The following is a 24,457-nucleotide window of genomic DNA, read 5'->3' on the forward strand; positions in this document are numbered from 1 at the left end:
ATCGCACAAAAGCCTTTCATAATGTAGTGCTGATCCTGTCTTTATCCTGTCATTGAAGTGACATTACATTGACGCGAACTCCCATTAATGCAAAATGCCAGGTAATGCCACTTCAGCGACAGGACAATAACAGGATCGGTGGCGACATCATATAAAAGTATTTCACGCAATTGCTGTCACTCACGCTTTCTGGACAGGATAACATCTGGATAGGCACGACGTCATCTGAAAGTCCTTCCCACAATCATGAGGGAAGGATGGGACAGGGATGGGACAATGATGCCCCATCCTCCGTGTGATAATCTCCTTTGTCTATGAATGATAGCCAGTGGAGCTGTGGAACAAACTACATGATGATGTTTTAATATGAAGAAAGTGACCCTACAGGATTTCAGATATTAAGGAAGAAATTGATATGGGATGGTCAATTTCAGCAGTTCTGAGCTGGCTCCATAGATGGAGAATTGTGTTTCCAATCATTAGTTATATTAAAAACTATATATATATATATATCAGGTGGCAGTAATAATAAAATACATTATTGAAATGTTGCTGGATAACTAGTGATCAGTTCTGGACTGTCTCAGTTCTTTGTGAAAAACAAGTGTGGATGTGTACATATACAAATGATCTGGAGCAGGGTTATAGTATTGGAGGGAAACGTTCCCACAGTGTTGGTTTCTCCCAATGTTGTTTTCACAATTTGCATTAACCTCTGAAGCACCTATTAGGCATGGAGTGGAAGACAAAGAAAGTAGAGGCAGTGGAGATCCCTGTTTCTACATCTCTTCTCCATGTTTAATAGTAACATGGAGTGAGGTCAGATTCAAAGAGGAGTAAAGGTATAACAAATCTGAACTTCAAAATTTATTTATTTTTTTAAAAAAAGAAATTTGTTATAGTAATGGTTTTGAAGCCCAACAACTGGCTACTTTTCTATTAAAACATTAGTCTTTACTTTCCCAGTTCTCAAAAGTAATGAAATAGCTACTTTTAGTTACTATTATTTAAAAAATCTTAATGCTATAAGCTCTTGGCCTGGAGTATTGAAGTGCAATGTATTAACCTTGCCTTTTCTCCAAAACTGGGTACAGAACATACTCTCTCCCATTCGCTGTCTCATCCTTTCAACATACCCACCAGTGCTTGATACAACAACACAATATGAAGCACAAAGTGGCCCTTGAACTGTGTTATATTCCTCCTTCATCATTTAGTGAGGTTACACAGCCATAACTAAAAAGTTAAAGCAACAGAAAGTCTTGAGGCATCTTGAAGATTAGCAGATTTTGTGTGGCATAAGCTTCAGTGGATTGCAGACCATTTTGTCAGATGTAATAAGTGTAAAATGTTAGTTTAACTGAAAAGGGAATGAAGTTGTCCCTAGTTAAGATACAATCACAACATAATGTATTTTTAGCCTTTGTTACTGGAAAAAATGATTTTATTGCAAATAACTCATTCTCTCTAACAAATTGCTACCAAACTCTGAAAGGCACAGGGTTAAACCTCCCTTCCCCAGCACTATGGCCCTGATCCAAATTAGTCCACATCTGCACAGACAACTGCTTTGAAGCAAAGAAAATATCATGGTCACAGTTCTCCCACATCATGTCTCATTTAGCCCCCAGGTAGCCATAGTTAACGCTGCAGTGAATACACGATCAGAGGCCAGCATTACATTTTCCCAGGTGCAAACAAAAACCGTTCGCTCAGTAGGGGAGGAAACTGATATCTCTGAAACAGTAGCACTACCCTGCGGTAAGACGTGCATTAGAAATAAACAAAACCAATGTGCTTTTAATGTGCTAAAAAAGAAAAGAGTGAGAAAAACAAAACCCTGACTATGCACTGAAACATGAATGAAAGAAAATCTTATAAGATTAAAAGCTCTCAAATCGTTGTGTCTGCTGTGGACAAAACAATTTTGCTGGGATTTTCAGCTCATTCATTTTGTGTGTGTGTGAAAGAAAAAGAGAGAGAGAGAACAGGAAGAGAATTCACATGTAAAAGTGATGCTTTTGAAATTTTAATCTAAACTTCTCTAGAGGATTTCTGTCTGTTTGATGAGGTGTCATGGGAATGCTGCTAATATAGTGTGCCCACATGAAGGGTCTGCTTCTGATTTGCAGCAAGGGCCTTCTGAGGCGCATATGCTTTAGGCAAATTGAGTGCTGATTATAAGGCTGGAAAGATAGATGCTTTGTCCCTATGTGAACTTGGAGAAGAGGGAGGGAGCAATTGAAAGAAGGAAGGAAGGGGGGGAAAATCCCTTCTTTCCAGCAACCAAGAAACGAGAAGGGAGGGGGGGGGGGGAGAAGATATCATTATGCTTCTGGCAGTACTACACATAGAGGGCCACACTACCAGATGTTTATTTACATGTGCACATCTCCATCTTGTTAAAACTGCAAGGATTGCGCTCTCATTGTCAGTAATGAAAGAAGCAGCACAGACGGCTATTAAACATAACCATCATCCTGTCTGTTTTCAATTTCTATATCCATTCTCCAACAGTGCTGCTAAGAATTTTCCAAAATAAGTTGTTCCAAAAGAGCCTCTTTAACATTCCAGCATGGCTTACATTTGCTTTTGTAAAAATGGCTGACTGTCATCTGATGTGTTACAGTTGGTTTCATGGCTTCACCACAAACATATTTCATTGACATGGTACATTTACACTGCAGTCTTAAGTATATCACTTGGATGTAAATGCCATAGCTTTGAATGAGATTTTTCTTCCCATGAACCATCATCATTCAGCCTAGGATTTCCCTCTGCTGGCTATGAAACAGCTTTAGCTCATGGTTCTTTGCTTTCCATAGCTGACAGTGAAATCTTACTGTGCACCTTTGAACTGTGTATTTAAGGCTGGTGTACCAGAACATTTTTGTTTCCAGAAGTGTTAGGACTGACATGAACAAACATGATTTGTACAGCCATCTAAATTCTTGAATATACCATGAAAACCCATACAGGCCAGCACTCAAATCAGTTAGTGAGGCAGCTGCTTCAGGTGGCTAGCCAGGGGCCCTCAAGAACAGGGTTGAAGTAAAATTCAATCCCCAGTGTGGTCAGTACATAAAATGGGAAGGTGCCATTACGTCGCTCACCTAAGATAGAAATGATCTGTCCTTCTGTTTTATTTATACATTTTTTAAAGTGGTGCCCATTTGTTGCAATGCACATGTAACACATTCCATATTTTAATCAGCAACCAGTTTGACTCAAGACATTGCTATGTGGGGTTTATGAGCAAATGGCACTTGCCACACAACGCTGAAGCTCATGGGGTCTCAGGCCACCCAAATCAATTGGGCACCTGGGGCAGAAAATTCATACATGCCTCATTGCCTTCCTGGCAGTAAACACAATCATAATAGGTTCCTGCCTTTTCCCATTATATCCAGAATATGCTTCCTGAGGCAGCTGCCTCAATCTGCCTAATGGCATGGCTGACTCTGGTCAATATATCATTATCTCTTAAAATCTTTTGTGGAACATATTTTGTTAAAAGGTATTTCTCTAGTTTTATCTTTCCCCAGCCATGTAATCTTTTCTTTCTTTCTTTCTTTCTTTCTTTCTTTCTTTCTTTCTTTCCCAGAGATATATTAAGGCCTGTAACTTCTTAAATCTAGGCCATTCATACAAGTCATATGGACTGTTCTTTCTTTATTACTGTTCCATGGTGGTAAGAAGGTGGATTATTATAATAATTCTCTTTATCCTTGTGCACTAGTCATTGAAAAGTTGTATTCATGGTTCTGATTTTATTTCAGTCTCCCTTTACTTTTGCTTCTTTCCTTTCCCTTACTGCTTGAAGCATTCTGTCTGTTATGTCAGGGATGATGGGAGTTGTGGCTCTTCACCTGGCCTGGAACTCACCACCTGGTTGTGCACCACGCTGACCAGTTTTGGCCAGTTGTATCTTTGCAAGAGTTGCAGAGAACTGGCTGAAGACCCCGACAAACTCTCCAAGCCTTCTCACTCTTGCTTCCACAGAAGTCTTCACCCTTCTTCACCAGGGTCCTGCTGGTTCTTGTAGCTTCACCCAAGACACCAGACAACTCAGTAGTCTTATATAAAAGATCTACTTTATTCTACTATATACACAGCTCCAAACAATACTCAACTCCTCACTCTCCAATCCACTCTACTACCCACAACTACAACCCACACATACATTGGGATGTATAGTCCTTATTATAGCCATATCATGGTACCACCTACTGTGGTCTGTTTCCACCCAGTAGGCGTGTACATCATTCCCATTGGTTCTCTTTGTTCATCCCACAATTAATGATTTCATCATCTCAGCCTTGACCACTTAACAATTGTCAGGTGTGTCCAATTATTCACTATGCACTTCTTGTCCTTGGCATTCAGGACCTGTTAATTGCTTTACCATTCACACCTGTGTGGTTCTCAATTGGCTTCTGCTGAGTCACTCTGACTCTCACATACAAGTTTTATTTCACTACTGTATGTCCCATGTTGCTTTTTCCTTAACATGTTACCCACTGTTTCTTTTCTTTCTTTTTGACCACTGATAGTGTCTCACTGCACACTGCAGATGCTGACTGGCTTTTCTTCAACTTTACTCTAATTTTTTTATATAAGTAGTTCATGATCTGTGCCACAGTCAGCACCTGGTCTAGTTTTGGCTGCAAGAATGGAGCTTCTCCAACTTTGGCTTCCAATTATATAGTCTATATAATTTATGTATTGACCATCTGATGATGTCCATGTGTATAGTTTCCTCTCTGGTACAACCTCCCCCCCTGCCCCCCGGCATGATGCCCCTGAGTACCAGAATTGAAGTGAATTCACACTCCCATAAAAATCTCCTCATGGTTACCCAGTGTAAGTAAACTACGATTTAGGATTTTGAGGGACCTCTAATAAGTACACACACACACTTTGGGGGGTAACTATGGAGATTATCGCACAGGAAATCCATGCCAGGATAGACAAGGGTTCAAATAATCTGGTACGGATCTTATTGTCAGGGATGATGGGAGTTGTAGCTCTTCACCTCTGGCTCTAACTCACCACCTTGTTATGCAGCGGTGCTGACCAGCTTTGGTCAGTGGTTAATGCTTTTCTTCCAAAGCAGCAGAGTTTCAGAGAATAGGCTGAAGACCCTGACAAACTCTCCAAGTCTTCTCACTCTTCTTCCTCAGAAGTCTCCAAACTTCTCCAGGATTCTGCTGGCTCTTGTATCTTCACTCAAGACACCAGACAACTCAGTAGTCTTATATAAAAGATCTACTTTATTCTACTATATACAAATACTCTATGCCCTCACAATCTCTCCCCTAGGCTTCTTGTCCTGGGCGACCTCAACATCCCTTTCTAGGCCAGTGATGTTCCAACAGGTGCAGCTCGGGAGTTCATGACTACCATGGCAGCCATGGACCTGTCTCAATTAGTCTCGGGGCCAACGCATTGCGCCGGTAATACTCTCGATGTGATCTTCAGTACGGACATGGAGGCTCCGTGGGTAGAGATTTCTAATATCTCTCCCCTGTCATGGACGGATCACTTCCTGGTCGAGGCTCGGATCAAGGCTTCTACCTTTATCCCCCCCCCGGGAGTGGCGGACCTATTAGGATGGTCCACCCTCGAAGGCTGATGGAACCCATAAGGTTCCAAGAAGCCCTAGAGGGGTATACGACTGGCACTGACGGCTATTCTGTTGATGCTCTGGTCAACATCTGGGATAGTAATCTTTCCAGGGCTATATACAGTATCGCTCCCAAGCGTCCTTTCCGGCCTGCTTCCAATAAACAACCCTGGTATACGGAAGATCTCAGGGAAAGGAAGCGGGCTGTGCAACGACTAGAGCGCTACTGGCGAAGACATCAGCGCTTATCCGACAGGACACTCCTTCGCTCTCATTTGAAGGCTTACGGAGTGGCAATAGGTGCAGCGAAGAATTCATTCTATGCTGCACGTATTGCGTCCGCAGAGTCGCGTCCGGCAGAGCTGTTCAAGGTTGTGAGGGAGCTAACTCAGCTCCCTCCCACCCTGAGCCCTATCTTGGAGTCATCTAAAGCCTGCTGTGACAATTTTAACAACTTCTTTGCGGATAAAATCTCTCGGATAAGGGCTGATCTCGACGCCAGCATTCATGCAGACCCTGTAAGAGAGGTGTCCGAAGCGCCCGTGGCCCCTGTTATACTGGATCACTTTGAGTTTGTTAGTACCGAGGAAGTTGACAAGATCCTTCGAAGTGTCAGGAAGACGACTTGCTCCCTTGATCCCTGTCCCTCATGGCTGACAGCACAGGGGGGAGATGCGGTGCTAACTATGTTGCATCGCATAATTAATACATCTCTAAGTGAGGGCCAGTTTCCATCTAAATTAAAATTGGCAGTGGTCAAACCCCTGCTAAAGAAGCCCTCCTTAGACCCCCTGCTTCATAATAATTATCGGCCCATCTCGCTGCTGCCTTTTTTGGGGAAGGTGATCGAGAGAGCAGTCGCCTTCCAGCTTCAATCGATCTTGGATGACACCGATTTTCTGGACCCATTTCAAACCGGCTTCCGGGAGGGCTATGGAGTTGAGACTGCCATGGTCGCCTTAGTTGATGATCTCCGTCTGGGCATGGACAGGGGAAGGGTGTCCCTGTTAGTGCTTTTGGACATCTCAGCGGCTTTCGATACCATCGACCATGGTATCCTTCTGGAACGCCTGGGAGAGTTGGGTATCGGGGGCACTGCTTTGCAGTGGTTCCGGTCCTACCTCTCGGGCAGATTCCAGATGGTGGAGCTGGGGGACTGTCGCTCCGATATGAGGGCCCTTACATCTGGTGTCCCTCAGGGAGCGATTTTGTCCCCTATGCTATTCAACATTTACATGAAACCGCTGGGAGAGATCATCCGGAGACACGGGGCGCGGTGTTATCAGTACGCTGATGACACCCAGATAGTCTTCTCTGTGTCTCCGACTGATGCAGTAACTAAGGATGGCATCTCTCCTCTAGATGCCTGCTTGGCGTCAGTAATGGGCTGGATGAGGGAGAACAAACTCAGTGTGAATCCAGGGAAAACGGAAGTACTGGTGATAGGTTCCCCAGTTCCAGCTGGTGAGAACTGTCATCCGGTCCTGAACGGGGTCACGCTCCCCTTAAAGGACTCGGTGCGCAGCTTGGGAGTGCTCCTTGACTCGTCGCTCCAGCTGACTTCTCAGGTGGATGCGACGGTCAGGAGTGCTTGTTATCAGCTTCGGCTGATACGCCAGCTGCGTCCCTACCTGGACCGTAGGGACCTTGAAACTGTTGTACATGCTTTGGTAACCTCTCGATTGGATTTCTGCAATGCACTCTACATGGGGCAACCCTTGTACCAAACTCGGAAGCTGCAAATGGTACAGAACATGGCAGCTAGATTGGTCGCTGATACTTCCAGGTCGGACCATATAACACCTATTTTAAAAGATCTACATTGGCTGCCTATTCGCTTCCGAGCTCAATACAAGGTGCTGGTTTTGACCTATAAAGCCCTAAATGGCTTGGGCCCAGGGTACTTGGAGGACCGCCTCTCCCCATATAGTCCACCCCGCACACTTCGAACATCCGAGACTAACTTGTTAGAGGTTCCTAGATCACATCTTGTGAGGAACTCACAGAGGGCTTTTACCATCGCTGCCCCATTTTCTTGGAATAAGCTCCCTGTAGAGCTTCGTTCCGCCGCCTCACTAGATTCTTTTAAGAAGAATTTAAAAACATACTTATTCCAGCTGGCCTTCCCACTTTAGTTAACTGTTTCTCCTCTGCCCCTTCTTTTCCTCTTCTGACCCCGGACCATTGTGATTTGATTGCTTTTGCCCTTGACATGTGTATTTTTCCTGATTCCTGTTCCCTTTTTATGCAGTAATGTTTTAACTTTTATACTGTAATTGTTTACTTTGTATTGAACTGTTTTTAACTTTTGTAAGCCGCCTTGATCATTTTTTTGGAAAGGCGGGGTAGAAATAAAATTTATTATATTATTATTATTATTATTATTATTATTATTATTATTATTATTACAATCTCCAATTATCCACAACTACCTACAAAATACATTGGCAAACATAGCAATTATTATAGCCATTGTTAATCACCACCCACTAGTCAGTTTCCACCCAGTGGGCGTGTACATTCATTTTGATTGGTTCACATAGTTCAACCCATACTTAAGAATTTCATCATTTCACCTTGTACACTTAATGAATCTCAGGTGTTTCCAATTGTACATTCTATAATTCTGTCCTTGACATTCAAGACTTCTAAATTACATTAGCTTTTTCACCTGTGTAGCTTCTTAATTGCTCTTGCTTAGTCATTGTGACTTTCACATACATGTTTTATTTCTGTTACTGTATATTCCATGTTGCATTTTCCTTAACACTTATTGCATGGCAAAGGGCTTGAGCAGGAAATCCATGCCAGGATAGACAAGGGTTCAAATAATCTGGTACGGATCTTATTGCATGGCAAAGGGCTTGGCAGCTTTTAATGAATGGGATCTTAATTTTTGCCATCATTTAGAAGTTTAGGATTGCTTCATCTGGTGCTGAGATTGCCACAAACTATCTTCATTTCAGTAGTACAATTTAGGAGTGAGGATAAATGTACAATTATGCTGCTCTCACTGTTAGATAACTGAGAACTGGAACTCCTTGCTGATCTACTGAAAATGATCATGAGATCTACCAGTAGATCTAGATCTACTTTCTGCCCAATCTTAATATAGAGGCACTTTTGTCCCTGCAGGTATTCCCTTTCAGATATTATAGACTACACATTTCCATAATCACTTCCTATTCACCACACTGCCTGGGGCGTCTGGGAGTTGAAATTCAAAACATTTGTAGAACTAAAGTTTCCATACCCTTGATTTAGGGTAGATCCAGAAATACAAAGAATCAGGAATTTGCCAGGATAGAGAATCTCAGCAGGTTACTGAAGGCTACTGATAATCCCGCCTCTCCCTCAGACATGGATGGTTGTCTCCCACTCCTCTTCAGCACTAGTTGGAGCATAAGAGATGGAGTTTACTCTAACTTATTCTGGGGCAGAGCAGAAGAGGGGGAAACATCCTGGTGAGAGTGGAAACAAAATGATGCAGTTTTACCCTGGAATTCCTCAGGGTGAGAGGAATGGTGTCTGATTCATTAAAATCAAATTGAGAACAACAAATACAAATGATGCAACCCTCATCCCCACCATGGTCCTAAAGGCCACTGGTTCCCCTTGTTTTCTTGCATGCCGATACTTTGACTGAATACCCCCGTCAGCAACTTTTTCCTCACTGCACCTCTTTTTCTCACTGCTCCTGCCTTTTCCTCACTGCCCCCCAGGATCTTTCCACCACCCCCAGCGACGTGGTACTACCTATTTTGGGAATCACTGATTTAACTGAATAAGAAGAGTTAATTTTGCATTTAGTAGGCCTTGCTAAATGCTAATTTTACATTAGCTTGAGCATTGTTAATTAGCCATGGGAAACTGAAATGCTACCCATGGGATAGTCTGGGTAGAAATTTGTTGCTTATGGATTCACTTTTACCACTTATTGTTGGGAACACTAGAACCCACCAGTTAAAGAACTATGTTGTGTCCTCTGCTATAGGCTTTCTGCTGCAACATTTACCACCACTGATGTATATCTTATTTTCAATATCGGATCTCAGACAGAATCTTATTGCACTAGAAAAGAAAGTGGAAATGGAGCAAGAGAACACAGGCTTTCTCCATGCCTTACTGCATATCGCAGTGCTTTAGTTCTCTTCGCACTGGAGATGGTCTTACAAGTGTGTCTTTTGTCAAATTGATTTTTCTAGGTAGACAAAAGATGCGCTTTTACAACAGTCTCCCATGGGAGAACTGAAGTGCTATGACATCATGTGGGAAGGCACAAAGAAAGCTACTAGTGTCCAGCTCCATTTCCACTTTCTTTTCTTGTATGACAAAACTCTAAGTTTTCAATACTAATTGGGGAGGCCTGGAATTGCAGTAGCTTACAACTGCCACAGAACTGGACCTACTAGCTGCTTCACCTGTAGTCTCAGGTTTTTAGATGAAAATATCCCAATGCTACTGTTAAGCATCTTCTGTATATGGAATGAATAATGGGTGCCATCTTGTCTCCCAACAAAATATCTCGGGTAGGTCTTCTAAATAATTAGATATACATCATCAAAGAATCAGATATACATTTCTGAAATGTATATTAAATAATTAGATATACATTTCTGAAATTTAAAACTAAGTAGTGATTAAAAGTCTTACAAGATACCTCTTGTTATAGTTTGCAAAGTAACGTGTGTATATGTGTATTTAAAACTTAATGGATGTTAGCTAGGTCCATCCTGTACCTTTGTGCATTTCACCTTGGAGAGAAAATAATTCATGTTTCTATCCATTGCACTCTGGATTGAATCCAAACACAGTCACACTTAGTGAAGATATATTAAACTCTATGGAATCTTTCTAAGAACAACTAAATCTGGATCTAACAGTAAATACAGTACTTACGTTCATTTTTACTATATTAAAGTCATTATGCCAAAAGTAACTGTACCTTGTGCCAAAAATGCAATTTGATTAAATGGAACCAGAGCTTAATGAAATCAAGCCTTAAATGAGTATCATAGCTGTAATATAACCTAATTAGAGAAAAATGTTGATCTAAGAAATATGTCATTTTCCCTCTTTCTTCAACATCAGGGTGGGCAAATACAGCCTTGCAGCCTAAGTGGCTCCCAAGCCTGGACTCTTGTGCACTTACCTTTTACTGGACCCCCAAAATGTGAACTCTTTGAACTCTGGAATCCTATAGAGCAATGATCCTTTTAAATAGGCTGTAGACATCCTCACCCTAGCATAGTTTAATAAAACATATATTTTCTTTTCTTTTCAAAACAGATGTGGACTCTGAGCCACTTCCAGTTTTGTTCTGTCTTTTGTTTGGCATTTTTGGCCGGAAAATGGTCCCTATTCCTTTTGAAGTGGAGTACTCCTGTTCTGAACCTTGTTCCATTTTAGAAGTACTTCAATTAGAACAGTACTCTACTATAGTCATTTTAGTATGAGTGGCAAACCTACAGTCACTTAAGGCAGAGAGATCGGTGGTGTGGAGACCAAGCAGAGAGCTACATGCCAGTTGTTCTAACAGAAATTGTCTTCTTGTGACTTGGCCATTTTGACAGGACAAAAAGGAGACTGTAATCACCTGGAGATCACGTGTGCCATTTGTAGTCATTATTCAAGCCCAACAAAATGGGACCAGTGGTGATGATTAGAGGCAGCAGGCAGAATAAGGAAAGTCCAAACCCTTTCACCTTAAGGTGTTGTTGAATTCCGACTCCCATCAATATAGTTGCATGGCCAGTGAACAGATTATGGTAGCTATAGTTCAACAACATCCAGAGGGCCAGAGGTTTCTCACTTCTGGACTATTCAAAAACACCTAATTATGTTGTTGTAATGTGTTTTCAAATCAACTCCAGCTTGTGACAACCCATTCATAAGGTTTTCTTGACAAGGTTTATTCAGAGACTTGCCACTGCCTTCTTCTTAGGCTGAGTGTGACTTGCCAAGAATATCTCAATAGGTTTCTGTGGCTAAGCAGGGATTCAAATACTGGTTCCTGGGAGTCCTAGTCCAGCATTCATACTACTATACCATGCTGGCTCCCTTTGTCAGTAAACAGAAAATTAATCCAATCGTTGGATACTCATAAGTTATCTTATTTTTTTAAAATAATTCCATTTAGTTTAATTAATTTAGTTAATTTTTGTCTTGAGCTCTTATTTGTTTTCTATTTTAAATGTGTATTCCATTCAATAGTCTCTCCCTGTCTCATTATGGGAGCATTCACACTTACTTTATTGTCCATAGGAAATCTGGATCTCCGCAGTGATGCAATACCAGATTGGTGTTCTCACTATGTTTTCCATTCCTGAATCTCTCCAGGAAGTTTTTAATCATGAATTTTAAACATTAACTTTATATTTAATTATTGTCCTATGTATTATAATATAATACTATAAATGAACTTTTTTATTAATTAAAGCAAATTAATTTTTTTCTTATAGAAACCTACTATTCTCTTAAAATGATTGTGTTTTAACTATGTTGTAACCCACCTCGAGCCGTGATGAGAGGCAGGTAAGAAATAATAATAATAATAATAATAATAATAATAATAATTTTAACCCTGTTGCCATTCACACCTGCCATCAGAACAATTGAAAACCGAGGCAACTCCATTTCCGGAAATGATGCAGTGTAATCTGAATTGATTCGGTAGTATACTCACACTACTGAAGATGCGCATCGTTGCAGCTCTAAAAAGAAGTGGGAAAAACCCTGGTTAAGTAGGGATAAGTGGGTTTTCTGGCAGCCCACCCTGGCAAACTGCACCAAGTGCAGTCCAGGCAAGTGTGAATGCCACGAAAATAACCCTGTTTCACACTGGGTTAGTTTCGTAGTGTGAATGGAACCTATTTCTTTCTTCACAAAGGAAATTGTAAATTTGAAACATTTAGGTATCATAACTGCATCATTCTAAAGTTGCTTCAGGTAACATATTTTATGAGGAGATAGGATAGGATATTCCTGAAGTTTTGTTATAATTAACTGGCTATTCTCCAGGTTAAAATTCCTGCCTAATAAGATTTTGATTTATCTCCTGTTCAAATGCATCGTTCAGTAATGGAAAGCTGCTTTATACCAAGGGACCAACAGTCCATCTAGCTCAGCCATGTATAAAATGACTCATTCTTTACAGTTTCAGAGGGGAGTTTTAACCAGTTCTACAAAAAGGCATGACCCCTGTCACTGAGCAACAGGCTTTAATAAGGCGTTGATGTAGTGCTATAGTGACTGCTTGTTTAACATATATGGTGTGAGAATACTTGTTGTTATGTGCCCTCAAGTCAACTCTGACCAATGGCAACCCACTCATAGGGTTTTCATGGAAAGATTTATTCAGAGAAGTTTCCCATTTCCTCCCCCTCACAATGAAAGAGGATTATTTGGCTAAAGACTCCCAATATATTTATATGGCTGAGCAGGGTCTCAAACACTTGTCTCCCAAAGTCCTAATCCTACCTTTAAACCACTACACCAAACAGCACCACAAGAAAATCTTCAGAGGAGGAAAACTACACTGAGCAACATTCTAGAACAGAATATTAAGTGATCAGTCTGTGAGCATCTAGAAAGCATTACTCTGATTATTATGAGCCAGCATGAGACAATATGGAATAGATTATGACAAACCAATTTCGTAGACAAGATATTTTTCCATAAATTAAAACTAATATATTAATTAAAACAAATTACATTTTTTCTTAATGAAACCTACTATTCTCTTAAAATGTCTTACAGAGCATTGCTTGTAATATTTATTATATGTTATAAATATAATAATATTTATTATAAGGCTAACGAAAATGAAATTTCAGACATGAGTGAATCAAAACAAATTTGGTTGTTGTGAATTCTGAAATTGACCCAAATCCTACAGACCAGGAGTAGCAAGTGCGGCTCTTTGGATATACTGTGGCCTACAGTTCCTATCAGCCCTAGTTACCATAGCCAATGGTCTGAGATGATGGGGGTTACATCCCAAGAGAATTAATACGACTGCACTTCACCTGTCCTTCTCTTTGCAAAGATCATCCCACAGATTACCTCAGGTAGTTTCTGTTCCAAAGCTAGGTTTGAAGTCTGACTAAAATAGATCTAGATAATCAGTTTCATTGAAGAATGTCTGGAGTTACTTGGCAGCAGCACCTTGGCCAGGAATAGAATGTTGGCTACCAGTTTATACTCATTAATCCTTTCTGCCTCCAGTGTTGCTGCCATACTGCAGAAATAAGGCAGTTTGATGTCACTTTAACATCGCTGGCTCAATAAAGTGGAATTCTGAGATTTGTAGTTTAGTGGGGCACCAGAGCTCTGACAAGAAAGTCAAAATACATTATCTCACACAACTACAAATCCCAGAATTCATATCATTGAGCAATGGCAGGTAAAATAGTGTCAAACTGCTTTATTTCTGCATGTGGATGCAAACCGAGATTAGGCTTCTTGAGGCCTAAACAAAGAGTTTATGCAGCATTTAATATTTGGCTGTATCTATATAGACATTCTTTACAGAGACTTGTATCCAGAATTTAGCTAGGCTAATTAGGTTACACAAGAGCTAAGTGGAAAAAAACGCAAACTCTTGTTTTTCATGTTTGTGTGATGTAAAAGGCTAAATTGTTGCACCATACTCTACTTCAAAATGATCCCAGTGAGCTGGAGTATCGATTCCAGCCACAGTTTTCAAATTACTATAAAAGGCAAGTTGCACACATATTTCTATGCTGTCCAGCCTCTTCAATACGATGACCATTTTGAGATCTTTATCATTATTGTCAAAACAGTAGATGAACAAGATATGAGCTATCTGAAAGACTGTCTAGTTTCATCTTTTTCCACAGAAGCTGTGCTGGATGCTGTAATTGATGAAATCCAGATTCCAACTTGTCAAGACCAGAGCTAGAGTAGTACTAAAGTAGAATTTTTGACTTTGAAATGAAGGGATCTTTCTACTTTAGAAAGAGTGGCTACACTTTTGGCATGCTTCTCCAAGGAATCTGCACTGACAAATAATTGTTGAAATTCTCTCCATGTATTTTCATATGTAATATTCGGTTCAATGACTTTGTAATTAAAATATAAAATGTAAAATATAAAATACTGACCATTAGCATTATAAATTAGACTTGGCTAACAGTGAAGAACTATAACATAAAAATGAAGGAGATTGGGAGAGGGAAAAATAATTTATACTTCATATTAAAAAAAACATTATAGTGCATAGTCTCTAAAATATTTGTTTTAGAGTAGTTGTACTGAAATTCAGGAATTTGAACAGTTAATAAGGAAGGTCAAAGATGAAAGTGCAAAGGCAGGTCTGATGCTGAACATAAAGAAAACAAAAATAATGACCACAGAAGAAATACACAAATTTAGACAACAAGGAAATTGAAATAGTTAAAGAATTCCCATATCTAGTATCAAACATTGACCAGAATGGAGATTGCAGTCAAGAAATAAGAAGACGACTAGGAATGGGAAGGGCAGCAATGAAAGAACTGGAAAAGCTACTGAAGAGCAAAGACATATAACTGAGCACTAAAGTCAGAATTGTTCAGGCCATTGTATTCCCAGTTACCATGTATGGATAGTGAAGGAAGCAGACAGAATGAAAACCAACTCATCTGAAATGTGGTGCTGGAGAAGAGTATTTAGGATACCATGGAGATCCAAGAAGACAAACAAATGGGTTCTTGAACAGGTCAGATTAGGGCTCTCCATGGAAGCAAAGATGATCATGTTGAGACTATAATACTTTGGCCACATAATGAGAAGTCATGGATCAATAGAAAAAACAATAAGGCTATTAAAGGTAGAGGGTAGAAGAAAGAGAATAAGACCACAAACCAGATGGATAGACTCAATCGGGGATTGTGGGCAAGAGCTTGCAGGATCTGGGCAAGGCAGTGGAGGACAGGGATTCTTGGAGATGTCTCATCCACAGGGTTGCCATGAGTCAGAAACAACTTAAGGGCGGCTAATAACAACAACAACTGAAATTAAGACTATCTCCCACCCACATACACCCAGTTTAACAATCAAAGCTTTCTAAATTAAGAAAGAGCTATTTCATCTTATTTCACTAAGCAATACAATACTACCTTTATTTTTCCACCTTAAACTCTCCAAATATAACATGACCTGGTATTTCAAAATATATTCATTTAATGTGGGGCTGTTAGTTTCAATCAAGCTTTTTTTTTTTTAATTCATCTGCTACTAGTTTCAGCTGAATTGACTGTACCACTAGATTTCATCTTATGCTTCAGAGCAGTGTTAAGCATTCACTGAGAAGTATGTTGTGAGGGGTTGCTTTCCTGCTCGGTTCAGTGTGGCTTACCATATTTGAGACTTCAGGCTTGGTCCGATTGAACAATGAAGGTTATTAGCCCCTTTCCCTATTTGTGTGTGTGATTACAAGGGAGCAGAGATGTGCTGCTGGTCTCTGTTCAAGTACTGTCAAAGTTAGCACAGATGGCCGTGCTCACATGTGGACATCTAGGGGCCAGGTCAATTGGCATGCTCAGCATGGAATATCATAACCTGGCTTCCTAGCATCTGCATGATACACTCTTCATGCAGCAAAGAAAATGTATACAGTAATTGTAACATTATTATTGGGATACATCTGTAATGTGAGCCCAGTGCAGTGTAGTGGTTTGAATGTTAGACCCCAGAAGAACAGAATTCAAATCCTTGTTTGGTCACAGAAACCCACTGGATTTCTACTCGAACCATTTCCTACCTGGAATTCCCCAATCTTCCCAATTTCAGATCTGACATGGAGTCTAATTTCAAGTTTTCTTCTGTCTCTCTTGCATTCCAAAGATTATTGTCGATGTTGAAGATTATGGTTGTTTTTATGCTACTTTTATACTGTTTTAACTGGATGATTTTAATTGTTTTTTAAATTTACTGTAAAGTTTTTAGAATGTGTTTATCATGCGAGTCTCCTTGGGTCCCTTTCTGGGAGAAAGGCAGCATAAAAATGAAATAAATAAAATAAATAATATTATTAGTCCACAGACCTCGATCTTGTCATCTTGGCTCCCTAGTTAACAGGTAGCCTACAACCCATATGCAGACCCAACCTGTGTACAGGCTCTTCTTAAAATCCTATAGTTTGTTCCTTTCTGATAGGTGTGTCTCTGTATGTGACTTGTACGGTCGTCTTCTTAAATCTCAGGAACTCTGAAGTATGTGAATACTTGTACTCAGTGATAACAATGATTGTGATGGCAATTATTTTATTATGATACTCATTTTATTACAGCGTTCTGTAAACACAAGGCTTATTTCATATACAGGTATTGGATCTGTTGCCAAATTTGAACAATTAAACCACTTCATGTAGATCATTAGCTCAGCTTTTCTCTCCTTGAAACTGAAGCAAACAATCTAAAACATAAATGCAGTTTGAGAGGATGGAGGGACAAAGAAAATAGTTTTCTCAACTGGTGACAAAGAAAATGTGTGGCAAAGCCTTTTAATTCATTTATGTGGGTATTTCTTGAAATGCATGGCACTGTCACAAGACTGCATGTGCTAGATAGCATTTGTATATACCTTTCTGTCCTAGAAAACAATCATGTTTATTCAGTTTGCTCCAGTTCATTTCTATTCATCTTTATTCTGTGGTATGTAAGTTTGACTACAGGCAAAGGTCATTCCACAATAAATGTGCTGGAGTTTTTAAGGCGCCACAAGGTTTGTCATTTTTACTGGGGTTGTGTTGTCATGTTTGAAGGGTTGTGAAGCTATGGCTATCCTTCAAAATTAATGACACTCCTTCTAAAAGTGTTTATCTAGCAAACAGTCTCTGTATACATTCATGCTAGATGAAGTAAGGAAATGACTGAGGTGGCAGTTTTGGAGTTAGGCGATCACTCCAGCCCTCCATCAGACAGACAGCATGGCATAGTGTTTTGAGCCTTGGACTATGACTCTGGAGACCAGGGGTCGATTTCTCCTCTGCCATGAAATCTACTAGGTGACCTTGAGCATGTCCTATGCTCACAGCCTCAGGGGAAGGCAATGGCAAATCTGAACAAATCTTGCCAAGAAAACCCCACCATAGGTTCACTTTAGGGTTGTCATAACAAGTTGAAAGCACACAACACACAAGGGGGGGGGGAAAGAGAGCTGACATGGTCGAATAGTTCTAAAATGGTAAAAATGTCCTATTGGAGTTGGGATGGGCGGACCCTTCCATTCAATTACTTTTATGGATCCCTACAACTCAGAGTGTTGCACACAATTGTACAGAGGCTACAAAATCTTATGGAGGCTTACCTGAAAACAAAACCCTTATAACTTATTGTGAATTACAGTATTGCTGAGAAGGCATTCATAGGATCACACTGTTGAATGCATTATTCATGTACGTGTATATTTGGTGTGAAAGACAGCGCATAAACATTGCAACCTTTCAACTGCATCTGTTGTTGACTAAATTGTGAATTTAGGTGATGAATTTTAAATGTGGGTTGTTTTAAAATGTGTATGTCTTGACCTTTTAAGCTGTTGCATGTTTTAATTAATATGTTTTTAATAGATGTTGTGTACTGTTGCACTGTTCCCTGCCTTGATACATGGGGAGAGATGGGTAAGAAATAATAATAATAATAATAATAATAATAATAATAATATACCTTCCCCCCACACAGGGCAAACTGCCTCCCTTGTTTTAGGAGCTTTTACAGGTTGGGTGTACATTTGTTATAAAACGCCTTCTAGTCAATCTCAACTCATGGTGACACTGTGGATGAGGCGTCTCCGAGACTCTCCGTCTTCCACTGCTCTGCTTAGGACCAATGGAGGACAGGGAGTCTTGGAGATGCCTCATCTACAGGGTCACCATGAGTAAATTCATATTCATGACCTCCTTAATAAGAGTCCATCCATAGCACATGGCCTTCCTCTTTTTCTAATTCCCTCCACCTTTCCTATCATTATTGTCCTTTCCAGTGCGTTGGGCCAAAGTAGGGCATCCTGTTTTGTGATCTTGGCTTCAAGGGAGATTTCATGCTTGATCTGTTCAAGGACCCATTTGTTTGTCTTTTTGGCTGTCCTCAGCACTCTTCTCCAATGCCACCACTCAAATGCATTGGTTTTCTTCTTATCCACTTTCTTAATTGTCCAGCTCCTGCATCCACATATGGTAACAGGGAATACAAAGGCTTGTACGAGTCTACCTTATCTGCTTACACGTATATCTTCACTCCTTAGGATCTTTTCTAGTTTTTTTCATAGCTGCCCTCCCCATTTGTATCTTCTTCTGATTTCCTGACTGCAGTCTCAATAATGACCAGTGTTTGATCCAAGGTAAAGGAACCCTTTAACTCTTTCAATTTCCTCATTGTCTAGGTTGAATTTAAATATTCTCTGTGGTTATTATTTTTGTTTTCTTTATGTCTAGCAGTAAGCCTTCTTTCCAGTTTTTTCCTTGATCTTCCATAACAACAAAACTATTAGTAGTAGTAGTAGTAGTATCATTATTATTCCATTCTGATGATGATGACGTTTGATCTAGGTACATCCGGTGAGATCCATCATGGCATAGTGCTTTGAGCATTGGACTACAACTCTAGAGACCAAAGTTCAATTCTCAGTCATGGAAACTCACTGGGTAACCTTGGGCAAGTCACACTCTTTCAGCCTGAGGATGACAATAGCAAACCCCTTCTGAACAAATCTTGCGAAGAAAACCCCATGACAGGATTTTGGCCTTTTGTTGTTGTTAACCACCCTCAAGTCGATCTTGACCAATGGCAAACCTATAGATGAGACATCTCCAAGACCTGCTGTCCTCCACTGCTCTGCTTAGTTCCTGTAAACTTATATCCGTGACCTCCTTAATAGAGTCCATCCATGTAGCATGCAGTCTTCCTCTCTTTCTACTTCCCTCCGCCTTTCCTAACACTATTGTTTTTCTCAGCGAATCCTGTCTTCTCATGATGTGCTCAAAGTATGACAGCCTCAGTTTCGTCATCTTGGCTTCCAGGAAGATTTCTGGTTTGATCTGCTCTAGGACCCCTTGGCTTCCAGGAAGATTTCTGGTTTGATCTGCTCTAGGACCCATTTGTTTGTCTTTTTGGCTGTCCATGGGCTCTTCAGCACTTTTCTCCAATGAATGGATTTTCTTCCTATGTTCTTTCTTAACTGTCCAGCTCTCACATCTGTACATGGTAATGAGGAAAAGAATGGATTGGATGATTCTAACTTGAAAACCCACTGGGTGACCCTGGGCAAGTCACACTCTCTCAGCCTCAAAGGATGGCAATAGGGGTTTGGGCCTTAGAGTTGCCTTAAGCCAGAAATGACTTGAAGGCACACAACAACAACAACAACAACAACAACATGTACACCCAAGGATGTCTTTTACAGCTAAAATTATTGTAATTATATTATTATTATATTTATTTATATCCCACCCTTCTCCCAAGACATTAAAAAAATACAGTTAAAATCATACAAAAACAGTACATTAAAACTGAATTAAATTACTTCAATAATTAAAATAAATTACATATTAATTCACCTTCAGGTCGCCATAAGTGGGAAACGACTTGAAGGCACACAACAAAGACAACATGGGAGGCTGTTTGCTGTGTGTATCTATATGTGTGTGTGTGTGTGACTAAAATATACACTTGTCCCTCCACATTTGCGGCTTTGACTTTTGCAGATTTGATTATTCACTGATTTTATTAATATGTTTTCTCTAAGGATATCTAGGTTCTGCGGTGGAACTCTATGGTCGACTTTAACCAAATATCACACTGAAGGAGCCTAGAGATTCCTAGAGAGAACACTCCACTAGGCCTCTGTAGCTCCTCCAGTGCAATTCTATGCTCAACGTCTGTCAGATGTTGACCACAGAGTAGCACTGGAGGACCTAGAGATTCCTAGAGAGAACACTCCACTAGGCCTCTGTGGCTTCTCCAGCCCAATTCTATTCTCAGTGTCTGTCAGATATTGACCAGAGTAGCACTGGAGGACCTACAGCTTCCTAGAGAAGACACTCAAGTGGGCCTTTGTAGCTCCTCTAATGCAATTCTATGCTCAATGTCTGTCAAATGTTGACCATAGAATTTCCCTGGAGGACCTAGAGATTCCTAGAGAGGACACTCAAGTGGGCCTTTGCAGCTCCTCCAGCGCAATTCTGTGCTCAGTGTCCGTCAGATGTCGGCCAGAGAGTGGTCCCTGGCTGCCCAGAGTCTCCTTCTCCCAAAGCAGCATTCTCGCCCTCCTCCTTCCCTGGCCCGACCTCCCCAACATGGCGGTGCGCCGCCCCCTTGACGACGCCGACGCCCCACAGCTTGGGCCTCCTCCTCCGTCCTCCTCCTCCTCTTCCAGGGGAGAGCCGACTCCGAGGCTGGCTGGCCTGGCTCCGAAACTCCGAAAGGACGCCAGTGGAGGGCAACAGCAGTGAGGGGGCGAGCGAGGCGCCAAAGCTAGGCCCCAGGAGGAGAAGGAGGAGGCCTTGCTCTGACGACGGCGACGACGGCAAGAGCGGGGCGGCGTTTGCGGAGGAGAAGGGAGGCTTGGCTGCCTGGCTGCTGATTAGAAGGGAGCCGGGAGGAGCAGGGCTGGCTTCAGGGGCAGCAGCTGCCGCCTCCGCACCTGTCTCCGGAGGGAGAAGAAGGAGAAGGAGGAGTACTGTAGTGGGTGTTGCCGGCGCCAGGCACCTGGCTCCCGCCCTCCTCCTCTTCTCCCGGGAAGAGGAAGGGAGCCCAGGGCCAAGAAGGAATAGAGAGCCTTCTCACTCAGCCCTCCCTAAAAGACGCGCTTCTCAGGGGCTTCTTCTCCTTCAGTCTCATAGATATAGACACACACATTGATAGATCGATCGATCGATCGATTACATAGAGGGACTAGATCTGTAGCCTCTTCGGCCCGAGGCTGGAGGGGGGCCGCCAGGAGGATGAACCCCAACGTCACCTACGCCAGCCGAAAGAGGAGGAAACCCGTCCAGAAAATGTAAGCCCTTGGAGCAGGGGGGACATTGCTGCCTGTGTTTGTGTGGGTTTGTGTGGTGGTGTTGCGTTTTGTACTGTTGAAACACACACAAAAAACCCTGTTGCCTTTGGAGGGAGCTTTTGTGTGTGTGTGTGTGGCCATTTCGGAAATGTTTCAGGTATTATTTTTCCTCTCATAATAAACAAACAAAGAATATATATACACACACACACACACACACACACACATCTGTGTGAGGTTGTGTGTCTTTTGCTTCTTGTTTTGTCCCCCCCCCGTTCCCTCCTGAAGGAGAGGCTGGAAGGCCCTCCCTGAAATGGGGCTTCTTTCACTTGAAGGAAAAAAACAAAAACAAAACCTGAACATTTAATAATTTGGGAAGGAGGAGGTGTCATGGAACAACAGGGTTGTGTGTTGTGTCGTGTGTGTTTTATTTTGGTAGCCCTTTGCGCACTCTCAGTCGCCCCTCCCTTGCACTGACCCCAGAGAGACTCTTTTAGGGACTGTTGGCAAATGATTCCTGGCAGGGAGTGCCATGGAGCCTCTGTTTTCACTTTGAATATCACCATCATTATCATCATCATCATCATCATCATCATCATTATCATCATCATCATCATCATCTATTATGACTTACTTCAGGGCAGTGGATCATATTTCATCATATTTAAAGAAGAAAAGGATTGCTTGGATTGGAGGGCACTGCTTTAAAGGGTCCCCCCCCTTGCTTTACGTACTTCCAAATGTGAGGTGGATCCCTAATAATAATAATAATTTTATTTCTATCCCACTTTTTGCCAGGCAATCAAAGCAGCGTACGACAAGTTAAAATACATCCATATATATATATAGCCCCCCCTTTAAAACAAGATTAAACAGTATAAGATTAAAAACTACACACTAAAATCCGAATAACCCAAATAATAGTCATCATAGGAAGTCTTATTAATGGGGCCAGAATGTATTCTGCACATGCACAGAGGCCTTTCCCTTCCCTCGACCCCCAATATTCCAGGAGCCCATCTTTATCAGAACAGATTTCTGGGTTCAGTGTAGTTGTTAAAGCCTTGATTCAGGGCGATTTTCCAAATCTGAGGTGAGGAAGTACATTTCTGCACATGCACAGAAGGCTCCCCCCCACCTCCCAAACTACCAATGTTTTAGGACTTCATCTTTTTCAGGAGAACAGATTTCTGGGCTGAGAGACATAGTACTAATTAAGGCTTTGTTCAGGGCGGTTTTCCAAATGTGAGGTGAGGAAATGGTGAGGAAGTGTATTTCTGCACATGCACAGGGGGGCCTCCCAAACTACCAGTATTTCAGGACTCCATCTTTATCAGGAGAACAGATTTCTGGGCACAGCGTAGTAGATTGGGTACAACCTGTAGTACAAACGAAGCCTTGATTCAAGGAGATTTTCCAAATGTGGGCTGGAGGGCAGTGATTCCTGAATGGTGAGGAAATATATTCTGCACATGGACAGAGGCCTTCCTTCTCCCAACTATCAGTATTTCAGGACTCCATCATTATTAGGAGAACAGATTTCTGGGCTGACAGTACAAATTGAGCCTTGATTCAGAGCCCCTTTTCCAAATGTGAGGCGGAGGGCTGTGATTCCTTTGTGGGGAGGAAATGTATTTCTGCATATGCACAAAGAGCTAGCTGTTTCCCCCCTTTCCCAAACTACCAATATTTCAGGACTCCCATCTTTACCAGGAGAACAGATTTCTGGGCTGAGACACATTATTAATCCATGATTCAGGGCCCCTTTTCCAAATGTGAGGCGGAGGGCTGTGAGTAAATGTATTCTGCGCATGCACAGAGGGCTTTTCCCTCACCCCTCTCTAACTACCAATATTTCAGGACTCCATCCTTATCAGGAGGAGAGATTTCTGGGCTGAGACCTAGTACAAATTAAGCCTCGATTCAGGGCCCTATTTTTATCAGGCTCCGATGACCCAGTTAAAGTCAAGCGGCTGATTAAAGTCAGAACAAGGGCTGGGAGGTGGGAGGGGATGAAGGAATGTATGTCCTCAGTCTTTTGTATCCCTGAGAGGTTGGCACCCTGACAAAGGACACAGGTAGTTAAGGTGATAGTTCCCTGGCCCTCTGTATAATCCTTGAAAGTCTGCAGCGGTCGGTATAGTTTCTGGCTCGCCTCGGATGTGGGCCTGCCTTGTGTTGTCTTAACATGGAGCACTGGTAGCGCATGCCGGTTGTGTCTATGTGCAGAAAGCCACGTTGTGCTGCCTGGGCTTCTGCCACTGCAGTGGGTTTGTCCCTGGTTTGTGGACTCACAATTCAGTCTACCTCAGAAATGTAAGATGCTTGCTTCTTATGCCTCACCCAGTTGTGGTTTTTCTTCTCTCCCACCTTACAAAAGATGGTAGGCCGGAACATACACTGAGTGGGAAATGCCATTGAGAAGCAGTTTATATGTTCTTCATGACAGTTGAAATCAGGACTGTGATGTAAATGAAATACTGTAACTTGAAGGAAGCTGGGGAGCGAAATCTGTAAGGTTACTGCTTGGTTTTAAAAAAAATACATTTCTGAACACTTGGCAGTTTTTCAAGCCAGGATTTTAAAATGTTCTTGATTTTATGAAAGTATTATCTATGTTCTAAAATTCCTGGATTGGAAAAGCTATGTTAAAATACATTGCTCTTTGGAGTTTTCTTTTTAGAGGAGGAACAGAAGTAAGTCTTTATCTGCAAATTCAAATTTTGTAGGAATTTGTGAGTTTGCGAAAATCTATGTATTGCAATGCTGATTTTATCTGTTGTGCTCCCACCTCGATCCATGGGGAGAGGCAGCAAATATAAATAAAGA

The 24,457-nt window shown here is 41.5% G+C and overlaps 1 protein-coding gene across 1 annotated transcript in view; it reads left to right on the plus strand.

The window, feature by feature from the left end:
• The first annotated feature begins 20,985 nt into the window (after window positions 1-20,985).
• The window catches only part of AHR (aryl hydrocarbon receptor), a 78,436-nt gene continuing 74,964 nt past the window's right edge, over window positions 20,986-24,457 (plus strand). The window contains exon 1 of the mRNA XM_042473436.1: window positions 20,986-21,628. Coding sequence (XP_042329370.1) covers window positions 21,573-21,628 — 56 coding nt within the window. The 5' untranslated portion in view covers window positions 20,986-21,572. The remainder of the gene's footprint in view (window positions 21,629-24,457) is intronic.

This window comes from Sceloporus undulatus, chromosome 6 (genome assembly GCF_019175285.1).
Source record: "Sceloporus undulatus isolate JIND9_A2432 ecotype Alabama chromosome 6, SceUnd_v1.1, whole genome shotgun sequence".
NCBI classification, from domain to species: Eukaryota; Metazoa; Chordata; class Lepidosauria; order Squamata; family Phrynosomatidae; genus Sceloporus; species Sceloporus undulatus.